Source organism: Lutjanus erythropterus, chromosome 14, assembly GCF_056507025.1.
Source record: "Lutjanus erythropterus isolate fLutEry1 chromosome 14, fLutEry1.hap2, whole genome shotgun sequence".
NCBI lineage: Eukaryota > Metazoa > Chordata > Actinopteri > Lutjaniformes > Lutjanidae > Lutjanus > Lutjanus erythropterus.
In genome coordinates, this window is record NC_139330.1 from 18,177,656 (window position 1) to 18,205,168 (window position 27,513).

Genomic DNA, 27,513 nt, shown 5'->3' on the forward strand with positions numbered 1-27,513 from the left:
GCCAATGCAATTGTTAGTGGTATGAATTTTATTTTACTTTAATGAGGCCATCTGGAATATCCTCAAGACAATGCGCAGCCATGCAAGCCAGAGTCTGGACTCTGTTAACTTTGGTTGAGACTGTTCAATCCTCCACTTAAAGTGCATGAGTAATGTTTTCTTATTTTAAAGGGAAATTTCGGATTATTTGAAGTAGGGTTGTATGGGGTACTTATCAATAGCCAGTGCATAACCAACAATAGGTGGCAGTTGACATGTCCCCAGGTTGAAGAAACGGAGAGTAGTACCAGCACAGAGGCTAAGAAATAAACTGCTGTGGGTGAGATCAGCAACAAAAGCTTAAAAAGCATTCAACTAAAAAAAACATATCAGTTTAAGTGTAAACTATTTTTAGAATATTTCCACTGCTTTACCATCAGACAGCCTTTTCTGATGGAAATCCACTGTTATATAGGCCAAATATCACTCTGTCCAAACAAGCCAAACTCCTTAGGCAAAATCTGTCATTTTAACTCACAAAACATGGGAGTTGCTGATCTACTGCTGCCTTGGTTGGTTGAATTGTAGAGAGCAATATTTGGCTTATAAAACAGTGGTTTCCCATCGGAAACGGCTGTCTGACAGCAAAGTAAAGCAGCAGAAATACTCTAGTTGCTGCCTCGATCTGTTAGTTTGTTTGTGTTACTGTGTGACTGGAAACTATCCTTTTCCTTATCCAAAGTCACACAGTAACACAAATAACTAACAGATCAAGACAGCTGTAGGCCAACAACTCCCATCATCTGTGAGGTAAAGTTACTGATTTCACCTATGTAATTTGGTTGGCTTGGATAGAGCGATATTTGGCTTATACTGTATAATGGTGGTTTTCCCGTCAGAAAAAGCTGTCTGACAGCAAAGTAAAGCTGTAAAAATATACTAAATATGATATAAACTTGTATTGATTTTGTGGTGGACCTCTTTTAAGTGGCTGAAATACTTTTTGTTCTACAGCGATCCATTGCTTAGCTTCCCCGCTGGTGCACCTCTCTGCTTCAGAGAGCTATAGCTAATACTTCAAATAATCTGAGCTTTCCCTTTAAGGCATTACTGCAAATTGTCAGAGAGTGAATGTCAAACTGTGGGCTGAAGTACCTGCTTGTGTGGATAGACGTTGATGTGGCATTTGATACATTCTTGTCCCATGTTGGCCCAGGAGTTGCCACTCATCCACTTCCTCTTACACTTGGGGCACTTGTACTCTCCAAAGCATCGCTTCTTCCCCTGATAGGGTGTCAGGCCTTCACCTTTGGGTCTGGCCTGTAAAACAAGAATGAAGCAAGGTGAATAAAATGTATGCATGTGTAAGGGAAATCATTACTTTTAGTGCTTTTTGTCAGCCAGTGCTATGCTGTGCAGAGAGTTGAGAATTACATTTTTAAGAGAACCTTGTTCATTTATCTGGACAATAATAGATGATGAGCTTTGACAGCAGGGTGTGTCCATGCTTGTCTTGCTAATTGATCCAACTTCATCCTACAGCACACTCCTACACACAGTTTTGGCACAACGTGTGGTTGTGTAATTGACATTTACTTCCATTACAGCTGTGTTAAATTACTCCTCTGATTCTCATGAGGGAGATGATTACGAACAGTCAGCCAGCCATGAAAAAAGCACTAGCCTGAGGGCAATGTTGTTGGGAGGAGCCGCTGCAATGACTTCAGTGTTGGCAACTTTATTTAGGCCACTATAGCAGCATTGGGGGAAAAGAGAATACAAACATTCATTCTTTCCTTAAAAGCATGTCACAAACAAACGCACTGCTGATGTCATCAAAAGGATAAATCACAAACTCCTCGTCCTTGCCAAAATAAACCCATATGCACACTGATTAGTAAGTTTGTCAGAGCTTGTCGTCATCAATTTGAAGCCCCGTCATCCCAGAGCTTGCATCTGCCCAGTGACAGTCATTATCAGCCTGGGAGCTGTTATTTTGATAAACAAAATCTTCCCATGTACAAGATAAACATTTTAAATGGAGTTGCGAGGAATTAGCTCAGTTTTGATCTTAGCAGTTCAAACTTTAAAACAATGAAGGGAGAAAAGTGTTACAGATGCAGTTTGAATGGTAAAAATGTGATCAGCCACTGTAGGAGAATCAATGTCTAAAGTAAAAAAAAAAAAAAATCTTCTACATTCTTCTAACATTACATGATTTATTCCAATCACTAAAACAAATGAAAAAATTTTCTTCATTGGATGGCATACCACCAAAATTTTTCCTCACATTCTGGCAAGACCTTTAATGCTTGACATGTTTCATACAGTTCGTCAGGAAGGATCATTTCTTCATTAGCCTGTCATCAATAGGCGTGTCAATGGAGCTATCATAACACTCCTGTGTAAGCCTGACAAAGACTCTGTACAAGCTATAGAATATCATTATTAAATTCTGATTTAAAATTGTTTTCCAAAACTCTAGCTCTTAGATTAGATCCAGTTGTTCCTAAACAGGTTTAGTGAAAATCCATTTAAATTGATAAGCTGCAGCCAATGTTAGAAGATTGGTACATATTGTTTTTTTCTGCTTCTAATTCATTGCTTGTTTTTCTATTAGTTTAGAGATTTCAAAGAGTGTAACATCAGTGTGCTATGAGCTGTAAATAGGTGATTGAAACATACTGAAATGTGTCATCTTAAACAAAGAACCACGGGAACATAGATACACTCCTGTGTTATTTCATCTCAGACTTTTAAAATGCTTTCATGCACAGATGGAAATCTGATATGACAGAGAGAAGTAATCTTAATGCACAGCATGCAGCTGATGGCAGCTTTCCAGAAGGTTAGGAAAGACTCTGCGTTCCAAGTGAAATCAGACTTGTCCAGTCCACTCCTGATTCCCCTGCAAGACTGCAGATTGTTTGCACATTAACTTTAACATTGGCTGCAGATTTCAGGGTATGATGTACACTCTTTGAAATAAAGGTGCTAACTTGAATCATAAAGGGTTCTTCAGCTTGTCCCCATAGGAGAATCCTTTTTGGGTTTCTGGTAGAGAGCTCTGCCTAGAACCTAACATAAAGGGTTATTCTTAGAACCACATTTGAAAGGGTGCACCCAGAAACACCTATGAGAGGTTCTACAGAGAACCCTTCTATTGTGGAATGTTTCCACCCAAAACCCTCCACCTTCTCAGAATCCACCCAGGAGTTTCTACTGAGAACATTTTTATATTTTAGGGTTTTTATCTATAAGACAATCAGGGGGTTCTATGGGATAGATGGCCTTTTTATATTCCAAGGGTTTAGACTAGAACACACTCAAGAGGTTCTACAGAGAACTGTTTTATTTTATTTTTTTTTATCTTGAACCCTATCCATGTAGTTCTACTGAGAGCCATTTTATATTCCAAAGGTTTTATCTAGAACCCACCATGAGGGTTCTACTGAGAGACCTTTTAAAATAACGTACAAAAGAACAATCGACAATCACTGAAGAACCATTTCTTCCAGAAAGGGTTCTCTGGATGAAAATGGTTCTTAATTGAACCCTTAGTCTTAAAAAATCTTTAAAAAAGTGCTCCTCAGCAGCAAATGATTCTAGGTAGAGTCTAGCCTTGCATGAAGAACCGTTCTGGAGCTCTTGTTTGTAAGAGTGTATGGGGTACGGGGTGGCGATCACTCCGTATCCCTGGTCTTCCCTTAGTTTGTCCCAGCCTGTGTGACTAATAGGAACTTTAATCAGCGACATCTGGTGCTGCCCTAATAGACGTCAGCACTTTGCATCAGCACCAGCGAGCCAACCCTAAGTACGAGCGGCTGTGCCTCAATCTGGGCCATCAACAGCATGACCTCAACCCCACTGTCAGCTTTGCATCTCCCACTGTGACAGCACGCAGGCAGGCTGGAAAATCTGACTTCTGCTGGCCTGCAACACACCAGTCTATACACACACTGACAAGGTTGTCTTGATGCAATCAGTGGGCAATCTCAAAGACAATGCCATGGCAACATTTTGTTTGGATGCTCTCCTACAAATGATCTAGCTAATATGATGTAACTACAAACAGGCTGCCTCGACTGAAAATGCCAAAATACAGCTCTTTCTAGGTTTCTCCTGCAGTGAGACGAGCCACTATTTTATCTAATAAAATACAACAATTTTGAAGCTTAAAAATAAACTGTAATGAGAGTACCAGGTGTCCTATCCATGAGGTCTAACCTTAACCCTCGTTATTCATTTGGAAATGAACATAGTCAAATTTCCCATTACAGCTGTTTGTTTGAATATAAAAAAAAATCTTTCTCCCTGATACTGCAGCCAGGACTCAGCAGGACAGAAACAGCACTCATCCTCCTCATGACCATTCCTCTCCAACTCCATGCTGTTTCCAGGGTCCGGCCTTGGTCTTCGACTGCACGTCATGCTCTGTCTGCAGCAGAGTGCTCTTAGATTTGATACAACCACCCTGAGCAATCGATTTGACGATGCTCTTGATGAGCACACAGCGAATGGATTATCCATCTCGTCCAAATGAAAAAGGAGATGCAATGTTGACAATTAGGTTGGTCAGTTGTGTCCTAAGGAGGTTAATACATTTTTCAAACACAAGAAAGGTTTATGTAAGGCTAAAGGGACTGGTTGCTTAATTGATTAGTCAGTACGGCTGCACAGTTAATCTAAATATTACTGAAATCACAATATGGCCAAGGGCAATATCTAAGTGGCAGAAGCTGCAAAGCAAGTTATAATGAAGTACTGTAGTGCTGCAGAAATGCTCTGACCAACAAATCTCGTTCTCCAAATGTAAGAAAAATGTTTGTTAGGCACAGATCCCCAAAAATATCTTGATTGTTATAGTTTTTTTTCTGTGAAAATGAAAATTGTTATGGAAAATTATCATTCCTACTAATCATGAAGCATGTTGTGATCCCAATATCTTTCAAAATAATTGCAACATGACATTTTAAAGATAAAACAATCAAATAATATAATAATTAAATCATTAGTTGCAGCTCTATAGACTGTAAATACATTTGTTCCTTGTTACTTACTGAATGAGAATACATATACAAATACAAATTAATGTTACTGATATTTCATTAAAAGGCCAGGGAAACATGACATAGAAAAATGGCGGCCTCTGTGGAAGAAGACTCACGCCCTCTGAAGATATAAACCACTCATTCTCAGGCAGTGGTTCCAAAACCTTTTCTGACATGCCCCTCTTCAGATGCCAAAAAAAGTTCATATGAATTATTAACTGATAAAAAAAAGGACTCACGTAGTTCAGTAAAATAAAGGTCAAAATGATAGCATCAGCAAACGCTTGTTTGTTTAATCCCTACATAAACCATATTCATTAACTTTGTTTTACTCTATAGTTCTCCCCTGGTCATCCATGTACCATGTAGTTTTGAAACCACTGTCCTAAGGTTACGAAAACACAATAATTATTATTTTCAGATGAAAATACGCTAATGAAAGCATACTTATAAATATTATAATATTATCTTATCCATAAATCTTAAAAACTGGACTATAAGATGGTACAACAATTACTGAATACATCACCTCTGCCTTACATATGGTACATGCAACTTAGGTTTGCACAACTGCAAAGTATTTGGACATTTTGGAGTTATAATACTCATATTCTGGTCAGGCCATTGCAACATGTTGCCTCTCATGGAGGTCTTAGATGAAGAGCGAGTTTTGTTTCTGAAGTCATAAACTTTACAGCCGCAGTTGGTATTGCTCATTCCAATGGACACCCAAACACATGGGAACAAATGTCACAATAACATCTGGACTGATGTGCCACCACCGCCAGCAGAGGCAGCCTGAGAAACGAGCAGTTAGATTCAGGGCGGCAGCTAATGAAGGAAGCTTTGGGTTTATTCACATACATACAAGGCTTGTCTTTCCATTTACATTGGTGCGCTGGATTACAGATCACAATCCTCAGCTGTAAACACCAGAATGACCTGAGTAAATGTTTTAGTGAGCTTTGATTTCCAGGAAAATAACCACGCTTTGCTGCCTTCGGAGCAACATTTACAAACCATTCACAAAACACACAGTACAATGACTAATTTGATGGAACTGCGTCATCACACCACACAACACTCTGGAGATGAGCCTGCACAGGAGGATGTGTTTTGTTTTCCTTTGCTCTCTACAAATAAAGCCTTTCAAGCTCATGCCAGGGTGAGAGCTAAATGGACATATCTGAGCCATTTGGAGCGTTTCAGGTGTCCGTAAAGTGGAACAAAGCGCTGATGGTGTCCATGCTGGGAGATGGCGAGCTGTGTTTGTCATATCACTTTGATTGTGACGGCTTGCATCGAGTCAATGTTTGTTTATGTCCCCGAGGCTAGAGCCCCGCGTGATGAGAGATAAGGGTCAGGGTGTGCACTCTTAGAAATAAGGAATCCAAAAGGGTTCTTCCTGAAAGGCTGAGGTTCTACCCACAACCATCTGCTTCTGAAGAACCTTTTTTTTTTTTTTTATAAAGGTTCATCAAGGGTCCTTTGTAAGAAAAATGGCTCCTTGAAGAAATCTTTTGTCCAGGGTTCTTGTACCATATTATGAAAAGCTTCTTGGTAGAACCCCCTGGGTGGGTTCTAAATAAAATGAACCTTGAAATATAGAAGGTTTCTTGGTAGAACCCCATGGTTGGATTCTAGATAAAAGCCTTGGAATATAAAAGGGTTCTTGTTAGCACTCTCTGAAAGGATTCCAAGTGAAACCTTTATGAAAAAAAGGTTCTACCAAGAACCAAAAGGGTCCTCCTATGAGGAAGCATTTATTTCAAGGAGTGTGTGTGTGTGTGTGTGTGTAGCATAGTGTCCATAGAGGAGACAATGTAGCTCCACAAACACAACTAGTTGACCACATCCTCCTTGGGTCCAGATCACAGCAGGGACTCATCATATCACACACACATGCACACACACACTGTGGGTCAGTGAACTGTTAAATGAAGCATACACACACACATGTGATACAGACATTCACTGATGCAATCTCCACGCAAAACACGGCCACACACAACGGCTCTCCCTCTTCTCTTGTCTGCTTTAACACCCAGACACACACGCACGCACACACACACACACTCAACAAATTCCACATCCACAGGTTTTCATACACTCTTGAGACACAACTGGAAAGTCTCGGCACACGGTTTCCTGCTCTACTCCCACTCAAGAGTTTAGTGCTGCTACAAGGTCGCAGATCATTCTTTGGTGAATATTGCAGAATTAATGACCTCACAACGGCATTCAATAGAATAAACAGAACCGTGTGAGAGACAGTAGAACGAGACTGGTGACAAACACAAGAGAGAACAAGATGAAGAGAAACAGGAGAACACTCACTGAGATTGAGAAGGAATTAACACTTAAATACTTAGAAATGAAGGTGCTTACTAGATCCATGAAAGCTTTTTTGGCTTGTTTAATAGGAGAGCCCTTTTGGGTTCCTGGTAAAAGCTTGTGTAAAGGTTCCACTTGGAACCATTTTGAAAAGCACTGTCTAGAATCGTACATAAAGGGTTATACCAAGAACCATTTGTGAGGGGTTTCACCCAGAAGTCCCTATGAGAAGTTTTACAGAGAACCCTTCTATGGTGTCATGGTTCCATCCAGAACCCTCTCTGGAGGCTCCATCCAGAACCCTCCCACCCTCTAACAAGAATCCACCCTGGCTGGCTTACTGAGAACCCTTTTATATTCCAAGGGTTTTAACTAAAACACATTCAAGGTTTCCACAAAGAATCTTTTCATATTCCAAGGTTTTTATTTAGAACCCACACAGGTGTTTTTACCCAGAACCATTTTATATTCCAGGAGTTTTAACTACAATCTACTTTGAGAGTTCGACAAAGAGTCATTTTATGTTCTTAGTGTTTTATCTCAAGCCATCCCAGGGCGTTTTACTAAGAACCCTTTTATATTCCTAGGGTCTTATCTAGAACTTACCCAAGGGGCTCTTATATATCATGGTACAAAGAGTTCTTCAAGAATTTCAACAATTCATGAGGAACTCCTTCCAAAACAGATTCTTTGGATGAAAAGTGTTCTAAATTCTTACAAAGAACCCTTAACAAACCTTTCTTCAAGAAACAAATGGTTCTAGGTAAAATCTAAGCCCTACAGAATGAACCCTGTTGGAACCTTTATCTCAAAGTGTGAACCAGCTTCCTTCTGCTTGAGGGTTCTGTGATAAAGGGGGTCTAAAAACCTGCTGCTTTAGAATCACACTAACACAGAGAAAAAGAAAAGTGGACAAATACCACAAACCCCGCAGTTGCCTGAGCCAACTGTGGAGAGACCCTCCAACCAGCCCCTCTCAGGAGGGTGGAGAAAGGGAAGGAGAAACTGAGAGAAAGAGAGAGAGGAGGAGGAGGAGGAGGAGGAGGAGGAGGAAATCTAAATCCAAAGCAGATGGCCTCCATAGGGGCAGAACACGAGAAACACTGAGAGCCGTCGTAAAATTGCTGCTCTGCTTTCAATTAGGCCATACATTTCAGAGAGAGAGGAGAGAGGTGTGGGGTAGAACAGCATTAACCGACTGCTGTAGCTCTGCACACAACTACAGTGGATCAGACTCATTATCATGTGGAGGAATGAGGGGGTCGATTTTACAGACGCATATGTTGCACAAACAGAGCGACATTAGGAATTTGAAGCATGTGCAGGTAGATCGCCGAATTGGAAGTGTTTAAGTGAGCAATCCCAGTCTAGACGACACCCGCTGTGATGTCTCTGAATTGCAGTTAATACCGTGAAATTGATTAAAAAGTATGTGGCCCAGGCATCCGCCTCCGAAATTGCAGTTTGAATATCATTTTTTGCCACAAACCATCTTGAAATTCTGCTCCGGTGTAAATCTTAAAAAGATGTCTATTACTGACCACTGGGAACGTGTGGTCCAGACCACTGTCTGGGGCCTAAAGGTGATCTAGCATTTGTGTTGATCTTACATTCCTGACTAAGAGTAATGACCAGTGGACAGACACCAGACTGTATACTCTCTGAACCCTTAATCCTCTGTCTCCAGCAACAGGATAGGTTAGCCTTGGTTTTAATATTAGATGTCCCTTCCAAGTCAAACCCAAGAGGAATCATTCTAAAATACCACTTCTTTCAAGGTTGTGGATGTGGGATTTCATTCTTTCTCGTCATATTAGAGGAGGCATCTACCTACAGTTGATCTGGGCTCCACATTTTTAGTCAGTCAGTCCACAGACAACAAATACGAGGAGACAGTGCTGACAGAACGGCTTGGGATTTTATGTGAAAGTCACATGTCATTCAGCGGTTTGTCCGCTCCTATGAGAAAACAAGGGATTTGGTGGGTAAAACAATGTTGAGGCTTTGGAAAATGGTTGGCAGTAATTGTATGCAACCACTTTTCTGGAGAGCAAGGTCTTTGTTGGCAAATGCAGCTCAGCTATATATGAATAATTCAGTGTCTGAATGTTTGAAATGTCTTCAAATAAACCTCAACGTTTGAAAAGAGAAATGATGAGGCCCAGTGGCGGACTCTGGCTGTCTGAAGGGAGGGACGAAAAACTTGAAAAGGGCACCAACAGGGCACCATCTGTTAAAAGTTGTGATGCACTTTATCACTTTTTCTACTGGAGGGGCAGCCTAGAAGTCACTTTCTTATGTTGTCTTGGACATGGGCCACTCTAGTGTGCACTTTATCACATTTTGTCTACTTGACAAGCACCCTACAAGGAACTTCACCATGTTTTATCTACTGGAAAGGCACTCCAGAGGGCATTTATTTCTACCAGGGACAAACACAGTACACAGACTCGATGTACTTAATGATTATGTTGGATCCTTTGGCATGATTTGATGTTCCCATCACCGCACCGTACAGTTACTTGATCACTGAGACCCACACGGGTCAGTGAGTCACAGCATAAGCCTCCCATTCAGCAAAGAGAGGTAAAAGGAAAAGCCTGAGGTTGTTTGTTAGACCACACCAGAAGGAGCAGAAATGTTTGTCGGGTCGTTTGGGGCAAATAATACTCCTAGTGCACAGTTTGGTTTGGGTTGACCACATCAGGAGGCAATTCTGATGTGAAACATGGAAAATCTATATTTTTAAAGGAATAGTTGGGTTAGTTGGGTAGATATTTGATGTCGGGTTGTACTTGTACTTATTCATACTCAATGTATTACTGACAGTAAATGGCAATTGGCACACCCCCTGTTTGGAAAAACAGAGAGGGGCACTAGCACAGAAGCTAAACATTGATTTACTGCGGACAACCAACCAACCAAGGCAGCATTAAACCAGCAACTCCCTTATTCTGCAAGGTAAAATGACTGATCTTGCCTATGGAGTTTGGTTGGTGTGCAGAGAGTGATATTTGGCTTGATTGACAGCACTTCCCCATCAGAAAAGGCCATCTGATAGCAAAGTAAAGTGGTGAAAAAATTCAAAATATGGTGTACATGTAACTTTTTTTTAAGCTATTAATTTTTTTAAGTGGACCTTTTTAGGTGTGTAAAATACTGTTGTATGTTGCTGATGCTTTTAAGTACCTCATACAACCACAAATCAAATAATCCTAACTATTCCTTTAAAGCCACATATTTTCACGTCTTACATTAGGGTATTCCTATCCACATGGCACATAGAAGAAAGAAAGAAAACAAAAAAAGGACTCTTTGATCCTGCTCATTCAGGAGGAATTGTGCATTTAATCAAAACTGTTTCTTAGTTAAATCATCGTATCCTCAACCATCACTACTCACGTTATCTGACATCACAGCAACTAAAGAATTAAGATCTGAGGATGCAGTCCTTAGCCTGTTAGTCAGAACTGAGGGCCAAGTGAGTTCGTGCAGATGGCCACTGCTCCAAGCCTCTCACAAGAATGACACTGTCACCACCTCAGCTGTGTCTCACTGCACACAGAACAAGCATGTTTTTATTGGCTGTTTCCGCTGCTGGACTAAACAGCTCCGAGCCCGTGCCAGAACCTCAGCCAGGTGCATTATGGGGGACTATTTATCAATCCCACCATGCACTACAAGCTCTAAATACGGCCACTGTTTTCTGTGCGTCCCTCTTTTTCGCTGCCATCTTTAACACCTCTCTCCCTCGCTCTGGACGGCTCCTTTGCTGGTGCAGCTGTCTCTTTCTAATGCCTGTAAAGAAAAGTGGCCGTGGCTGAAAGTGACAGGAGGAACAGGTGTGCTGTTTAAGTGATAAATTTGCCCTCGCTCGAGCACAATGCACCTCAGTTCATAAAAACAATCTGCACACCGGAGACAAACAATGTACTCATGCTGCCACAGGCTGGAGCCTGTTTAAAGAAACATACAATCAAATCACTGAGTTAAACAAATATGTTGATTGGAGTCAGATGCAATTAATCCAAGTCTACACTTTTAGACTAATAATTACTTTAATGAGCTAAGACGTCATTGTGCATTGCATGTGTCACCCCAATTAATGTTGGTGACACTTTTATATAGAAGATCACCTTATCCAAAGTGATCGTGATCACTTTTCTCAATTTTTTATCAGCCTTTGGAAACAATTGCAAAGTTATTACTAAGCTAAGCCATGTTTTTCAAGTATCCCAGATAGAGCTGCCTTAATCCTGGCCTGCTGGCTCGAGCCCCAAACTGCTGGGCTGCTCCCCAGCGTTCCGTAGCGCTCCGATCACTCGCTAGCATCTGGAAACCATCAGTGTAAACAAAGGAGCAGCGGAGGAGCTCAGGCCCCGCTCTGCCTCTCCGCATCCCCCAGGACATCACTCAGAGAGCAACACAAGAACACCAAGCCGGCCCCGAAACCTGTGTGTGTTGCATTTCTGCGTGCACGAGTGTGTCCATGCACATATCTGTGTCTGCTCTCGTGTCCTCATCTCAGGATCTCTATTTGGTTTGGCTGCAGTTCAGAAAGAGATAGATTTACAGATACAGCGGATGGGGTTCAGTCCACAATGTTAGCTTTGAGTCTTTTGGAGTTTTTGTTTGGTTTGCTCATTAAGCATAGCATTTCTGATAAGACTTCTAATTGCTTTAATGTGGTTTCAGTTAGCGTGCTAGCCTTAGCGGTCTGCTGAATGCTACAGGAGGGGGAGAGAGAGAGAGGCAGGAACCTGGATGTGGTTTCGACCTGAGAACCGCCTCTCCTCTGTGAAACATCAAAAAAGATCAAGGCATCAATCACTCCTGATCCTTCTCTGAGACACGACAGGGAAATATTTCCTGAACTTTTCGTAATAGTTTTCAGTAACCATATATCTATTAATCATGTGGTTTGGTCTTTTTCACTACAGCTGAAGGCTCCAACATGTGGTTCACGGAGCTTTGAAACACTGAACCTCACACTTAAGTGAATTCTATGATGCTTGTAAACACACACCGCAGAGGACAGCGGGGCTTTGCAGTTTGTCTCCAACCTGTTACAGCAGAAAAGAAAGCCTGTTATATGAACATGGATGTGGTTTTCACTTTGCTCATGCATTTTTCATTCTCTTCCTCGGTAACCAAGCTTATAATATTCTCAGTTTAACTCCACAAGAAGTGCATGTGTGGTTATCAGGCTGTATACTTAAATACTTCAAACAACAGAGACAGTATGTTATCCACAGTGTGCAGATCGCTGTGGCTCGTTAACTGCCTCGTATTTTTTCTGTTGCTTCACAGCTCTACGTCTACAACTGCTGAGATAAGCATTCTTATCTTGTACAGTTGTATCTAAATATAAACCGCAGCATTACACAATCATGTACTGCACATAAAGTCAATCACACACACTTGGGATTGTGTGCACACTTACATTTGTAGCACCAAGCACATAAATGGATGCATGCAGACTTAACTTTAATATTTTTTTTCTCCCGCAGACACACATGGTGTAACACCAAAATGATAATTTAAACCATACTACATACTATCTGCAGTGGTTTTGACCAGAAACCACAGCACACTCATCATTTTAGTCTCTGCTTTTTTGAAGTACAGTTGAAAGTCAACACACAGACTTAACAACTTACAATTATTTTCATTATTTAATAATTAGTTATTTTCTTGATTAACCAATGAATGGTTTGGCCTGAAAAAAGTCAGAATACTGTACAGTGAAGAGTGACCATCAATCTGTCTTAAATGCCAATGAAATGGCATCAAATATCTGGTTTTGTTCATTTAACAGTGAAAAATCCAAAGACCTTCAAGTCAGAATCACATAAGACACAGAAAAGCAGCAAATGCTCACAATGAGAAGCTAGACTATATATTTGGCACATTTGCTTATAAAATAACTTTTATTTTTCTGTTGATCAATTAACTGACATATTGTTTACGCTCTAGAATAAATAATAATGCCAACACCATTATCGGTACATAATAACCTCTGCATAACACTGCTGCTTATTGTCTACAGTGAAATTCAATGCAGCGGTTTCATGGCACACTGGTGCGCCATGAGTCAAGTCCCAGTGTGACTCACACACATTATTACACTAAAAAAAAGTTATGAATAAAGTTTTAATTTAATATATTAGTATTTTTTACACACTTACTGCCCAATTAAGAAGCAAATTCAATATTATTAATTCTTTCAAAGAACTTCCTTCAAAGCAAGGCACAGTTTTTGTTGTGCAGTTGCTGTATGGTGGGAATTATGAGTATGAGACACATCAAAGGACCTGACTGACAACCTTTTTTCCCGACCTGCTCTCTGGGAACTCTGTATCTGATTGGCTAGTACTTTACTTGGTTAAGGTTGTGCTGCTGCTTTGATGCAATTTTACAAGTTTCAAATGAATTCTTGAAATATTTTTCAAGTTTTATTTGACATTGGTCAATAAAATTAAAATGTTTACAGAACTTGTAAAGAGTGATAAGACATGTTATAGAGGCTATTTTGCACAGATATCAATACAGGTGTGCCTTTAGATTTTAGCCTGCTCTTTCATGTGCCCTGGGCAAAAAAAAAAAAAAAAAGAAAACCAAAAAAGAAAACTACTGATGTAATGTGTCTGTCATATAATCTATCATCCGTGTCCACTGATTCCTGTTACTGTGCTGCATTAAGAAAAACAGACATTAAAGCACAGGTTACTCAGTCATCTCATATATTTTAAGTGTGATGACGAACAGAGAGCTGGCACTACAGTGCTACTCTTAAGAAGCTATTTGTAACACTTTCCTCTGGCAGGGTGCAAAATATGTATATGCACAAAGAAATCTAACACCTCTGAAACACTTTGGCATGGAAACTGTCAATCTATAATACAGACAAAGATACATCCTTTTTTTCTAATAGCGGTCAGTCAGAATGGTATGTGAGCTCACTAGATGTGACTTCTCATCACTAGTCAGTCACTCAGTCGTCTGAACCTGTTCTGCACCCATGTGGGTCAGGCTGCTATTCTTAAAAAAGGTTTCATATTCTAGAAGCTCTTTATTTGAGCTATTCATATGTGCTTGACATTTCATTACACTATAAAAAGCGGTTTACTCACAATAGCACATCCCAGTTGTTTCCAGGCCTAAATATGCCCACGAGGCATTTGTGCTGTCGTAAAGTCTTTTGCCGCATTAATCCTCTCTCAGGTGGAATATGTGAGGGAAGCAGCAGAAAGTAGAGGCAGAGAATAGTAAAACAATGTGTTATGTGGATAAGAATCACAACAATCTTAATATATAATCAAATCCACAGCTGTAACTACAGGCAACATTTCCTAAAAGGATCACAAACCCGTGGACCTGAAACAGTGCAACAAATATCATGTAAGGTGGACAGTGACTGTACTTAAAATGACCTGGAGCTAAATATTCTTAACGAAGCAGCGAAGTTCGGGATTACAAATTTTTCCCTTGTGGATTTCTGAGTTGAACCGCTGTGCTCACGAGTCTTTATAAATGGGTTTGTTATCTCACTGTGATACAGAGGAGAGGATTTCAAGAGGACAACCACTCCAACTGTTTTAAAGAATAACCACAAGTCCATTTCCAGCTCCATGGAGACGCCAAAATAGTTCATTCTAGGAAATGGCCTCTGCTTGGCAGGGTAAGTGCACTGTGTGTGTGGGTGTGTGTGTGTGTGTGTGTATGTACTGTATGTGTGTGTTTCTACTGGAAGAGACTGATACAGTGCCACAGCACACAAAATGCTGTCTGTAATGATCTTGAAACAAAGCGAACGTACACCATTTTCTCAGATTGTAGTGAGGTCCTGTAACAGTATCGAGCACATCACTTGTGTTTAGTCTGTTCTCTGACATGCTGAGATATCACACAGGGAAAAGGTAAATCAAGACAGCTGTTCCAAAGATAAAACATCCCACAGCTGTCAGTCATGGAGATAAGTGGAGAGGCTGTGCCAGAAGCTATCAAAAAAGGTATTTTGTGCTTTTAAATGTCATCAATGCCCACTGCGAAATTGCTGAAGTGTATTTACATGAACAGTGCGCCACTGGATCATAAAACCCTTATGGTTTTAATTCTGTTTGCATTTGTCCGCTTCAAATAAAACAATGAGCAAAGAAATACAGGCAGGATTGCTGCACTCCTGCAGTAATAAAAACAAACACATAAGGCAGAAGGAAAACACAAGATTGTCAACATCCCCAAAACACCAGAGAAATACCTCAGAGGATCATTTTGTATCAGTTGAATAAGATTAGCTGTTGTTTTCTTTTACTACTCAATAACACGCATGTGTTCTTGACTTTTGACAATAGATTTTCAGGCTTACTTTGGTAGAAAAACATCGTCTTGTTGTAGGGAACAATGCAAAGTTCAATTACTGTGACAAAGAAATTGGCAAAGTTGACATAACAATATGCTGATCTGTTGATTTAAATTATAATAAATCTCAGCTAAGTCATCTTTAATGATGTTACTGCTTACAAATTAAATTCAGTGACCTGCAATTTCTGGTTGTTTTGATAAACTGGAGGTTGAGGTCATGTGTTATGAGTTGTTGTGAGCAGCAGATATCAATGTTATGATAATTAATACACTCCTGTTTTGATTTTGCCCAACCAAATAATAAGAGGATATTTATTTTCATGGAACACAAAAAAAACCCTATATTGATTGTGCCCCAGCACAGTGGTTATCAAACTGGGGTCTGGGAACCAACAGTGGTCCCTGAGTGGGTTTTAGGGGGTCTGAGCAAAAAGAATAACAGAATATTTTAACTTTTATAACATGTTTTGGAAGTTGGACCTACAAAGAAAGAAATAGTGTTGGGTGATTTGACTGATTGTAATCTATAGTGATTGGAATTTGATCATAGATTGAATATAAAAACTAGATTATCTTCAATCAAAATATATTAATACGCAGAGGGGGATTCCTTTAGGGCTGCATTTAATGATTATTTTCATTGCTGATTACCCCACTGATCATTTTTTTGATTGAACAATTAATTGTTTGGTACATAAAATGTCAGAAAATGGTGCAAAGTGTTGATCAGTCTTTCCCAAAGCCTAAGGGGGCTTCCTTTAATGAATAGAAAATATTCATGTATAAGAAGCCAGAATCAGAGAATTTGGCCTTCGTTTATGGTTGAAGTGACTTGTGTCTTTCCACACCACCCTAAGTTGATCAGCTGTTTGGAAGAGCAGCAAGTATTTCAACTTTGCTTATTTTCTTAATTTCTGATAGCGTATCACGGTCATTTTCTGATTTATTACATTAAATATATTACAGATTTGCCCTTTAATAGGTGACAACTCATCGATTATTCAGTCTTTTCAATGCATTCAGTCCATACATGTGCATATGTGCATGTCTACGTTTTTCTCCTCAGTAACAAACCCACGTCATCTGTGTCCAGACAGCTGCAGAGGCATATCACCATGCCAGCGCACTCTTTGCCAAAACCCTATTCCCAGATTCCTAGATTTCCACAACCCAGCTTTCCTAATCAGCCACGGATCTCAGTGTCATGTTCTTGGATGACTGATGGATACCATTGAGAGTCGAGCATGTGGGTGTTTTGCTTCATACCAGTAACACTCTCTTGTTTTAAAGCTGATGTTTTTGACAGAATCGTTTCTCGCTCTTCATGCTTCATTCATAGAAAACACAAGTGCGGGCCAACTGGGCCTGGACTTCTTCCTGTCCTGGTTGAACCCAGAAGCTCGGCTCCGTCAACGCACCAGCTCGACGTGGAGGCTGGCTCTTTTTCACAGACATAAGATAAGTCTACCATACACCTACACTTACCATATTTACGGGGCGTTAAGGGCTAATACTAAGTGGGGCCGTGGGTGTGAATTTCCCCCCCTGCCCTCTCCCTAGCCTTGGACTTAGCCCCAGTCCCACCAAGCCCAATGATCTGTGCAGCTGCACAGCAGCATTGGGTTACCAGGAAAGTGAATGACAAGAGCAGGTTGAAAAGCAGACTGGAGCGTACAGAGGTGCACAAAACATCTTATCATCTGCCACAGCAGGCTCATACTACTGCTGTATATGTTTGCATGTAATGCATGTAGTTGTGTGTATGTGGTTTGATGTCTTTATGAGTGTGTGTTATGTGTATTTCTGTAACTCTGCCGGATATACTCTACACGTGTGTTGCTAATCTCAGTGTCTCTCTGTGTCAATGCTATATTGGACCTATGGCCCTATATGGTTTCTCAATGCTCTCGCTATAAAGGCTCTTTCTCTGTATAACTCCTCAAAAATAAAATATGTTGACAGGTAGGGTCATCTGTTTTTCACAGTGAGGACGAGTGTCTGTGTAATACAGCATGTCTCCAGCATCCCTGATAAGCCTTATCTCTTTACAGGACAGTCACTCTCAGTCTGTGTCTCTGTCTCTTTGGTGACCTGACATGATTGAGTGTTGGAGCAGCAGAGACAGGCGCAGGGCCTTCAGAGCCTCTGCTGCGACTGGAAGGAAGATCAGGGGTCACCCAGTAAAAACATTCCCATGGTGCACCTCCCCCCAGCCCTCATCCTTGCCAGAAACTTCCCGACACACTGCAGGGCAGCGCACACAGAAAGAGAGAGAGGAGGGACAGAAAAAGCTTCTTCTGTCAGTGAAATGCAGGTTATTTGTTACAGTAAGTAAAGGGGCAGTCACTGAAATCTATTTTCACTTGAAAGTTACCCAGGCACTGAATGAGTGACCTACAAAAGACCTACAATTAGACTTCAGTCAGACAGAACACAAGTCTGTGGCATTAAAAAGTAAGTAAATCTAATAGTATAGTTAAGAAAGTATGTTATTTTCTGGACAAACATAGGCTGTGTCAGAAATTCTATAATAACATACTATTTAGTCGGCTCAATCGGTATAATAGTACATTGGTCATTACGCCGGCATACATATCCCACAATGCAATGCAGAAGAGGATAGCAACCAAGGCAGCTCTGGTGTCAATAATGCTTCAGTTTAAAAGTAAGTGAAGTTTCACTTTCCTAGGTATAATATATTTTTTAAAATAGTTCATCATTGGCGGAGGTTACCATGGTTACAAGTCTCTTACCAGCAAGGAGGCTGTCAGGAGGTGATACATGCTGAGCAGTGCGTCTGAAAAGATGCATGCTATTGTTGTAGTATGATGAAAGATAGTATATATTTTGGGTTTGTTGTGCATAGCATCTGACTGTGGAGCAGCGCTGGTCTTCATATGTTATGAGTTACACTAAACACAAACAAGTCTCAATATTGTGGCCTCATTTTATTTTTTATGCTAATACAATTAAACAAACAAGCCTGAATTCATATCCTTTGTTATTCTTTAACTGTAGCATGTTAATATTTATGTAACTTTTAGTAATACTTACGACTGTCGCAATAACCACAGTTTTGAAATAAAGCACCATTGACAAGCCAACTGCAGATGGTAAACAGCCACAACACCAACTATGTTCATTTTTTTTAAATGTGTTCAATGTGTTAAATGAAAGAATCATGCTCCAGAAAATTCAACAAAAAATAGAAGCAGCGTCAATGGTTCAAGCTCAGTGATGAATCGATACCAGCTGTCCGTGACCCAACTTCAAACTTGGAAGCCGTAAGTTCTGACATGTTTTATGCTGTTTTAGTGTTTATTTTGTAGGTTAACTCAAGTGTTAGCATGCTGCACAGCTAATGTGGCTACTCGCTATGCTCACAGGTTGTTGCGAAGTTGAACTAATGTTGTAATATTGACGGACAGCCAAGAGACACTTTATTAATTAAAAGCCTCATTTGAAGCAAATAAAAACAAGAGTTATATCGGATGTTGGTCACTGGTAGTGTGGCGAGATCCACAGATAACATTACACTTAGCGATAAATTACTTAATTTATCAATAATTTATCATGAATTAAATTATTTGCAAAAACAAACAAAAGAATGGTGCTAATACTGCATACTGAGCCAACTTAACTAACCCCAGGGGAAATTCTGTTACTGCAACAGTACTAGAGTCTATGAAAGGTCTCCGACATTAGTGCAAGGTGGTAAGAGGTAAATTAACATGACATCACTGTTAGGTGCACACACATCCACTGGAGTAGTTAATATGTGACCAGGCTCAGGTGGGAGAGCATGCTGCGGTTGAATGAGAGTCACTGAGATGCCAGCTTTTGGAAAAACACAGTGACTGCACACTACAGCTTCAGCACCTTCCAGTTCAAAGACTTTTGTATGAGAACTAGCTTTGTAATTCTGGGATCCATCCAACACCAACCTAAAACGAGCTGAAGAAACAAGATGGGGCTGCCGCTCACCGGCGCAGAGATGGATGCTGGCAAAGCCTGGATAGAGAGACCCACTAACTGCTAGCCTGTCAGTCTAAGCAAACAGACAGTGAAAATGATCTTGATAGTCATCGACATCATACCAGTAACATGAGAGCTGTGACTACAGTTTCAGTGTCTAAGTCACAGACATGATAAATCAAATAAAGGGCAGTGTTTCTCTCATTTTTGGATTATGAGACAGTCACCTTATGATGCCTTTTATCTTAACTTTCTAGAGTCATGTGCCATTGTTGTTATGTCATATTTCTTAGGGGGAGTCTGGCATAATATTTTCCCTCAAGAGTGCAGGGAGCTTCATTTTAATACAAACTGCTAATACTGTGTATTTCTTGATGCTAAAGTATAAGGTTGTCTGACTTTGACTGTGTTGTTTATTGGTTTGATTAATAATCTACAGTCTAATGTGTGTGGCTAACTGTAATTTGGCCTTGGTGCATTTTGTATTCATCAAAGGCACAAGTGGTCTTGCCCTAAAAATTATTTACTTCCAGGCCTGATTTCATATCATTTAATAGAGTTAATGAATGAGCCCTTTGTGGGATGTTTTCCACTCTCTGTTTATTACTGTTCGTGGTTATTTTTATCTCCTTTGACTGATTTTAACCAGTGCAAAATAGCAAAATAAAACTCAGCACATCACTGCTGCTGTAACGCGCTGTTAGGCTTAGTACACACACGCCCCTGTAATGTCATGTATTGACCACATCTGTGTTTTAATCTATAGTTAACAAAGTCCTGATTCATGGGTAGCACACCAGAGAGGGACTTCAAGACACTTAAGCATAAAGAGAGACAGAAAAAAAAACACAGTTACAAAATTAAAAACCTCAGAGGTGGCCCCTATAGTCTATATGTTGACATACAGACAAGCAGACTCTATAGGAGTGCCTGCGTGGTTTGTTGTTATAATTCTCTTCTCTGTAAGATCCAAGGCTCTGTCCAAACATACTTGAGTCTGACGCACCACTGTGATGCACAGAGGGCCCTGCTGGGTGAACAATACAGGCCTGCTTTCCTGACCTCTCTGTCTAACAGATCCTACAGACATACAATGACTGCCTTAATTACCAGCCTCCATTCCCACCACTTGGGCTTTCCCCAATGGTGCCCATTCAGAACCGCAGTCTCTCCCTAAGGTGCCCATTCAAGCACCACACAAAGCCAGCAGTGTCAGTCCCTGATCTCTTGACACCAAATCCAGCCCTGTGTGCCAGCGCTCGCAGCCTCACAGTGTCCCTGCCTGTCCGTCTAGTTGTCCGTCCTCTCTGTCCGTCTGTCTCTTATCACGGAAGAATCTCTGTTGTTCACATGTGACAGGAATCGGTGCTGCTGCGAAGAGCAATTAGTTCGACCACATACCGATCGACCAGTGGAGATAAGCACGAAACTTGCCGGTCTGATATGGACGTATGAGTCTGGTGGTGGTTTGGTGCGTGGAACTCCAGTCCATTTTTTCCTAATGAGTTAAAGTGGAGGGATACGAGGTTATGGCAACCACCAGAGTGTAGAAAGTCATGTAAACACTTCCTGTGAAGTGTCTGTGAAGTCTGTAAGTCTGTAGAGTGGCGCAATCCAATTAAATTCCAATTAGCTGCGTTTGTCAGCTGTAAAAGATGTTTGGTTAAGGTTTATACAACCTGCCTGAGGAAGGTCTTGTAGACTGAAAGCCCTGAAAGGAGAATTAAACTATTTATTTGGAGCCCAACAGTGTGCAGACTTTTCTCCTTTGTGTCTTTTATGCAACAGCATGAGAAAAAAAACAAGATCCAAAAAGGTCTCAAACTGCTCCATCTTCAGATGAAAATAACCATCATTATGGATTAATCTGCTGATTATTATCTTAATAAATTGGACAATTGTTTGGTCTATAAAACAGTGGAAATTTCAGATCTTACTTCAAACAGTTCAAAACCCAAACCTATACAATTTACTATTTTGAAAGACTAGGAAATGCAGTAAATGTTCATATTTGAGAGGCTGGAACAATCAAAAGTTTGCCACTTTTTCTTGAAAATAGGACTGAACAATATGGGCAAAACCAAACATCACAGTATTTTTTTGACAAAATACCATATTATAAATAATCAGCATCGACAGATCAATAAAGAGTGCAGTGGAAACAAACTTGAAACGTGACTTAAACATCAACTGAATCCTCTGCTCCACTGAAGAGATGAAACATAGCAGCAGGTGAAAACATCAGATCAAGAGTAACAAGAAGATACTTAATCAAATGAATTCATGAAACTTTGAGAAGTGTCATATTACATCGTATTTTCTATATTGTTTTTCATCATTTGAGGTTTGACTGGTGTTCATTTAATTATGTCGTCTTCTGTAATGGCGTAATTTTACCTGAAAAAAACTTTCTGGTCTCAATATCAATATTTAGCGATATTACAACAATATTTTGATAACTAATCCTCAGTAATGTGGATATAATTACTAAGTGGGTCAAGGCAAATAATAAAACAGTTAGAAAATTGCATCATGTTACTGTAAAGCAGCCTTTAAACCCAGGAACAGACAACAGTTATGCCATATCACAATATAACAATATCCAAAATCTATATAATATCTATCTACCTATCACAGTATGGATATAATATCAGTAAAATAAATATTGTCCTGGCCTACAGATCGTATCCTAGAGACTTAAGAAAGCATCTTTGTTTCATACTGATCCCCACAAAAATCACCACATAATCAATTTAGCAAGTTTTCAATGATAAAGAGAATAATTATGTACAAATAATTATCATTTTCAATATCAGTCAAAAGAATTGCAATGATATATTGTGTCAAAAACGTTCAGCCCTACATATTGTCCAGTTCTACTTTAAAAATGACTGAAACACTTCATTCAATTATCAGAAAAGTGGGTAATTAATTTTCTGCCAAACAACTAAATGATTTATTAGCTAGTTATTGCATCTCTAGTTACAACAATCGAAAACACTCAAAATTAAATTTGAATAGTAGTTTGTGAAAGTCAATATAAACCGTTTATTGTACACTGTGTATTGTGGACATATACAGTATATGTGGACAGTACTTACGTGATTATTTACCAGAGGAGGTTACACATTAGAGAATATTAGCATTTAGTCAGAGTGAACAAACCTCTGGCCCTGGTGTGCTAACAGGACATCATGCTGTAGTGAAAATCTGACCTGTGACCCCCTGATCCCTCTCTCCTCCCTCAGTGAAAGGCGAACCATCCTGTCCTAGTTCCTGACGCCTCAGTGTACGGCTGCTGACCCCCATAACACTGTAGCTGTGTTAAAAACACAAGCCTGTAACTGTACAAGTGGCTGCAGGAGCTGCTGCCATCATCGTTTAGGGTGATCGATTCTCTAATATCCTGTTGTGGCTGCAAAAGTGGGGTGGTACTCAGTAGAAAGGTAACATTTTTAAAGGGATTTGTGCTAATATATTGAAATAAAGGAGGAACAATGTTTCTTGACGTCAGTCAACTTTAGTCTTTCCTGATTTCTGTATTTAGATATGTTATGTGCCAACCTTGTCTGTGTTGAAAATAATTTTTGAAGATGGATCTGTAAAAGCAAGCTATTGTTAGCATGAAAATGAAATGAAAAATGAAAATTTTAAAATGATAACTTTTTTCGTGATAACCAGTGCAATTTCATTTGCATGTTTGCATATTTTAAAAAGAAAAAATATTAAAATATTTTTAATGTTTGACTTCTAAGTAAGTTTAGATCATATTTTTTGTAACTTGATGGATTACATTACTAATTACAAAAATTGCCATGTAATTTGTACTCAGTAATCTGACCCAACCCTGTCTACAGTAGATTTTCTAGCATGTTTGCAGGTGTTCTGCATCAGAGCAAAACACTTGCTAACGATAGCTTAGATTATATTTGATTAGGTTAGATTAGATTAGAAAGTTGACAGACGTTCTTCCAGGTACCAAGCTTGATCCACTGTTAGTGGAGCGCACAGCCATAAGAGGAGGGACATAGGAAGACTCAGTTTTCCAGATGTAAGAAAACATGTTTGTTTGGTACAGACACCAACATTTGTCACATCATCATGATTTTAAATTTAAAATTATGATGCAAAAAAGATCATTCCCACTGATTGTGAATAATTTTGCAGTCACAATATCTGTCAGTGTCCTTGCAATATGATTTATTTACCATATTGTGCAGCCCTACTAGATTCTAAAATGAGCAGTGACCTGGTTTCTCTCATGCTTACATAAATCAATGTGACGAGCAACTGCCCCAAACACATTATTGTTTATTTTCTTTTATTAACTCCAGCCTTCATTCTGCAGCGCTGGCTCAGCAGTGTGACAGGAAAAAAGATTCATAATGTAGGATTATATAAGAAACTAATAGAATTATCTAGCAAAACAATATGCCCTTGGAGTGAGTATGAAAAGAAAGACTAATGAGATGATTGGTAGCGCAAAATCCATTTAAGGACTAAGTGTGAGCTTAGCTTCACCTAAAAGAAGCTCTGATTTAAGAAAATACTGATAGATGGTTTATTGTGTCTTCATACAGCTTTCTCTTACTTCCATACTCATTTCACCATATATAAACATTAAATCCGAGAGCAGCTCTAAGTATACCTGACTATGGTAAATGTGCTGTAAATGTGCAGCGCCTCCCAGAGATGGGGTTAGAGGTGTCACGGTTACCAAAACAGGAAGTGGTGCGATTGTTGTCTCAGCAAAATCTGAGAGGAAGAATGGGATTTCTGTACAGAACACAAACCAGCTGGCAGGAAACCGCACTTTTATCATTCTTTTAACTTTGATTTCCTTTTGGGGGAAGTGCCCTCACTCCCCTCGTGCTGTCTCTCAGCTCTTGTGTCCTTCTCGGGCCTTCGGACTGTAGTCTGACAGAGATAAACTCGACAGTGCTCCATGCAAGGACGGTGACACATCCAAACTGCGTGCCCGCCACAGCGAATGACTGCAGCCATGTCAGAATTGGCCCCAGGGTGCAGAGATCATGAGGCTAAAATGTGAAGCATTCTCTCATGACAAATGCTGAAGTGTGACTGTGGTGTTGAAAGACTGTTTATCGACAGGGTTAACAAACTGCTGGATGCATCGAGAGAGAGAGAGGGAACGAGACAACGAAGACAAAAAACAGCTGGTGGAGTAGGGGAAAATGTAAATACATGATTTCCCTACAGATATCTTTCGGTGAAGGCAGGAGGTTAGTTAAATAAGAGATTAGAAAAGCTAAAGGACAGATGTAGGATCTATGTTCTTTCTCCTCTCAGGAACATTAGTCTCCGGGGGACGGCAGACGTCTCCAGCTACATTAAGCCTACATAATCTGTTGAACTATTGAATAATCAGCACTGAATGAACTATCAGAGGCCCAGCAAGCTATTTTAGACAGTTTAACAGCATGTTTCCAATACAAGAGTTGACAATTGTTTTGCCAGAGGCAGAATATGGGATAGACACTGCACACAGGCATATTAAACTGGACTTTACATGCAGGAATCTTTTTGTCAAATGGAAAATGTGGATTTTACAGGAAGCTACAGGCTAGGTTATGAACCAAAGTGTTGGTTTAAAACGACCTGGGTGAAGTGAATGAGACAGCTTTTTCCTCAGAGTTTCCCACAAACAAGGCACTTAAACTGTTTCTGATTAACTTACAGCTGAAAAGCCAGCAGTGTAACACCATGGGAACAGCCTACCATCCAGATGTGACTGGTTAGCCTACCCTCCTTTTACAAATATTCACCTGGGAATTTATATGATTAAGAAAATATCCACTCCCAACATACTTGTTAACTTGTGAAATGAATTAAGGAATGTTTTTGGACATCTTTTTTAAGACACCATTTCCAAACAGTGACCACCCGCTTCTTTAACAGATCCAGCTCCAGAAGTGAATTCCCAGAAACTTCACTTCAGAATATCCTTATATAAAGTGTTTTAACATTTGATTCCGAGCAAAATAGATTGGAAAATGGAGAAAAGAAAAATGTACAGGACTATGAACATAATTATTTTAGAATTTTAAAATTCAGTCCTTTAAATTTCAGTAGTAATAATAATGATAATAATAAAACACTGTGTTGTTTAAGTGCTGTCTTTGTTGAAGGCAAGTTAACTTGTTATACCAAGTTCACGGCCTCTTTCGCTATCTCATGGTCAAACACCATATTTTATTACAAATTAAATTAATCACCAAGTATTTTGATGATTAATTGATCTGCTTCAGTATTTTTTTAAGAGAAAAGAAGGTTAAAATTTATCTAATTCCAGCTTCTTAAATCTGTAAAATCAGTAAACAGGAAACTAAACTTATTTAGATTGTGGACAAAACAAGACGTTTGAGGACATTATCTTGGGGTTTGGGAAAGGCTAATCAACATTTTTCAACATTTTCTGACATTTTGCATCACAACCCTTGTTAGATATAATTTCTTCATCAAATACACAGTCAGAGAATCTCTGAAAAGATTTCACAAAACTTGGGACTCCTCTCTCACCAGTGTTAACTCTCTAACTTTGATAGATTGATCAATACTTCTCTTTATTTCCCTTGTTTGTTTGCTTGCTCCCCCCTGCCATTCAAGGAAGTGTATTCTGTAACCCCTGGGACGTGTTGTTTGTTTGTTCAGAGGCTGAAACAGTTTAACATATCAGGAAACTGTCAGACTCTGTGCTGTCTGTAACATGCTCCAAAATATGTTGAATAAACATGTTTTTAAAAAATAATATATCAAGGAAAAATAGATAATGGTGCTACTGGTTTAATTTCTTTTTAATAGATTTGTTAATGTTCAATTACAAAGAAGCTTTTTCTCTTTTTAGTTTCTGGTAAGTCCATCTCTGCCCTAAAAAAAAAAAAGTACTGTTTCCTATTATTTACTATAATATATACTATTTCTATTCCACAATCCCAAAAATCCCGCTCTGAATAAATTTGACAGAGAAAAGGTAGAGACAGTGTTTGCTGAAAACAGGCCTTGACCTGATTCAATTAAGACTTTAATATTAGAGTACCACACAGCAGGAAGTTGGGCGTGCCCACAGAGGGCTAAAATACTTGTTTTCCACACAGACGGCGCTCTGTAGTGACCTAACACTGGTAAATGATAAACTTGCAATGTGTATTTGACATAGTATCCCCCCATCACCTAGTACAACAACAAACTGAAACATTAAAACAAAGTGGTTGCACAATTATCCCAGCACGACTGCCAACCACGTCGGAAAAGGATCACTGCTCTCTCAGAGGCAAACACTGGAAGATTTAACCAAATACGTTCTGCAAAAACAACAACCGCTGATGTTTGTTATGGTAGACATGTGGGCTGCAGTAATGACAAGTCATTAAGTTTATCACCACAACCAAGGGAAAAGCACACATTTTGGCGAGTCACACATTACTCAAAGTGTGATTCGCCCCTGGTGTGAAGAGGATCTCACTTCACGGCTCGCCTCAGGTCTCTGTGTTGACGCTGTTATGGGAGATTATGGGGACCATTTGTCACAGGGGACAGACTGCTGCTGAAATAACCATCGTGTGACGTGTGAGGTCCATCGCGGTAATTGGCATATGGTCAGATACAGATCGGATACGTGCTGGAGGAGATACAGTCATGACCAAATCACTGACAGAGACTGTAGTGACAGGAAATGTCAGCACTTGCGCTCATTAAAGGGAAACAGGAGATCCTTTTGAAGTTCATCCTTATTCAGTAACTTATCATCAGTGTCTCATATGGGACCCATTGATGTCAGCTAACTTTAAAC

General features: G+C 39.8%; 1 protein-coding gene across 1 annotated transcript in view; it reads right to left on the bottom strand.

The window, feature by feature from the left end:
- zcchc24 (zinc finger, CCHC domain containing 24) overlaps window positions 1-27,513 on the bottom strand; it is a 46,018-nt gene that overhangs the window by 3,705 nt on the left and 14,800 nt on the right. Inside the window, exon 3 of the mRNA XM_084735413.1 lies at window positions 1,135-1,299. Within this exon, the coding sequence (XP_084591539.1) occupies window positions 1,135-1,299 (165 nt within the window). The remainder of the gene's footprint in view (window positions 1-1,134; window positions 1,300-27,513) is intronic.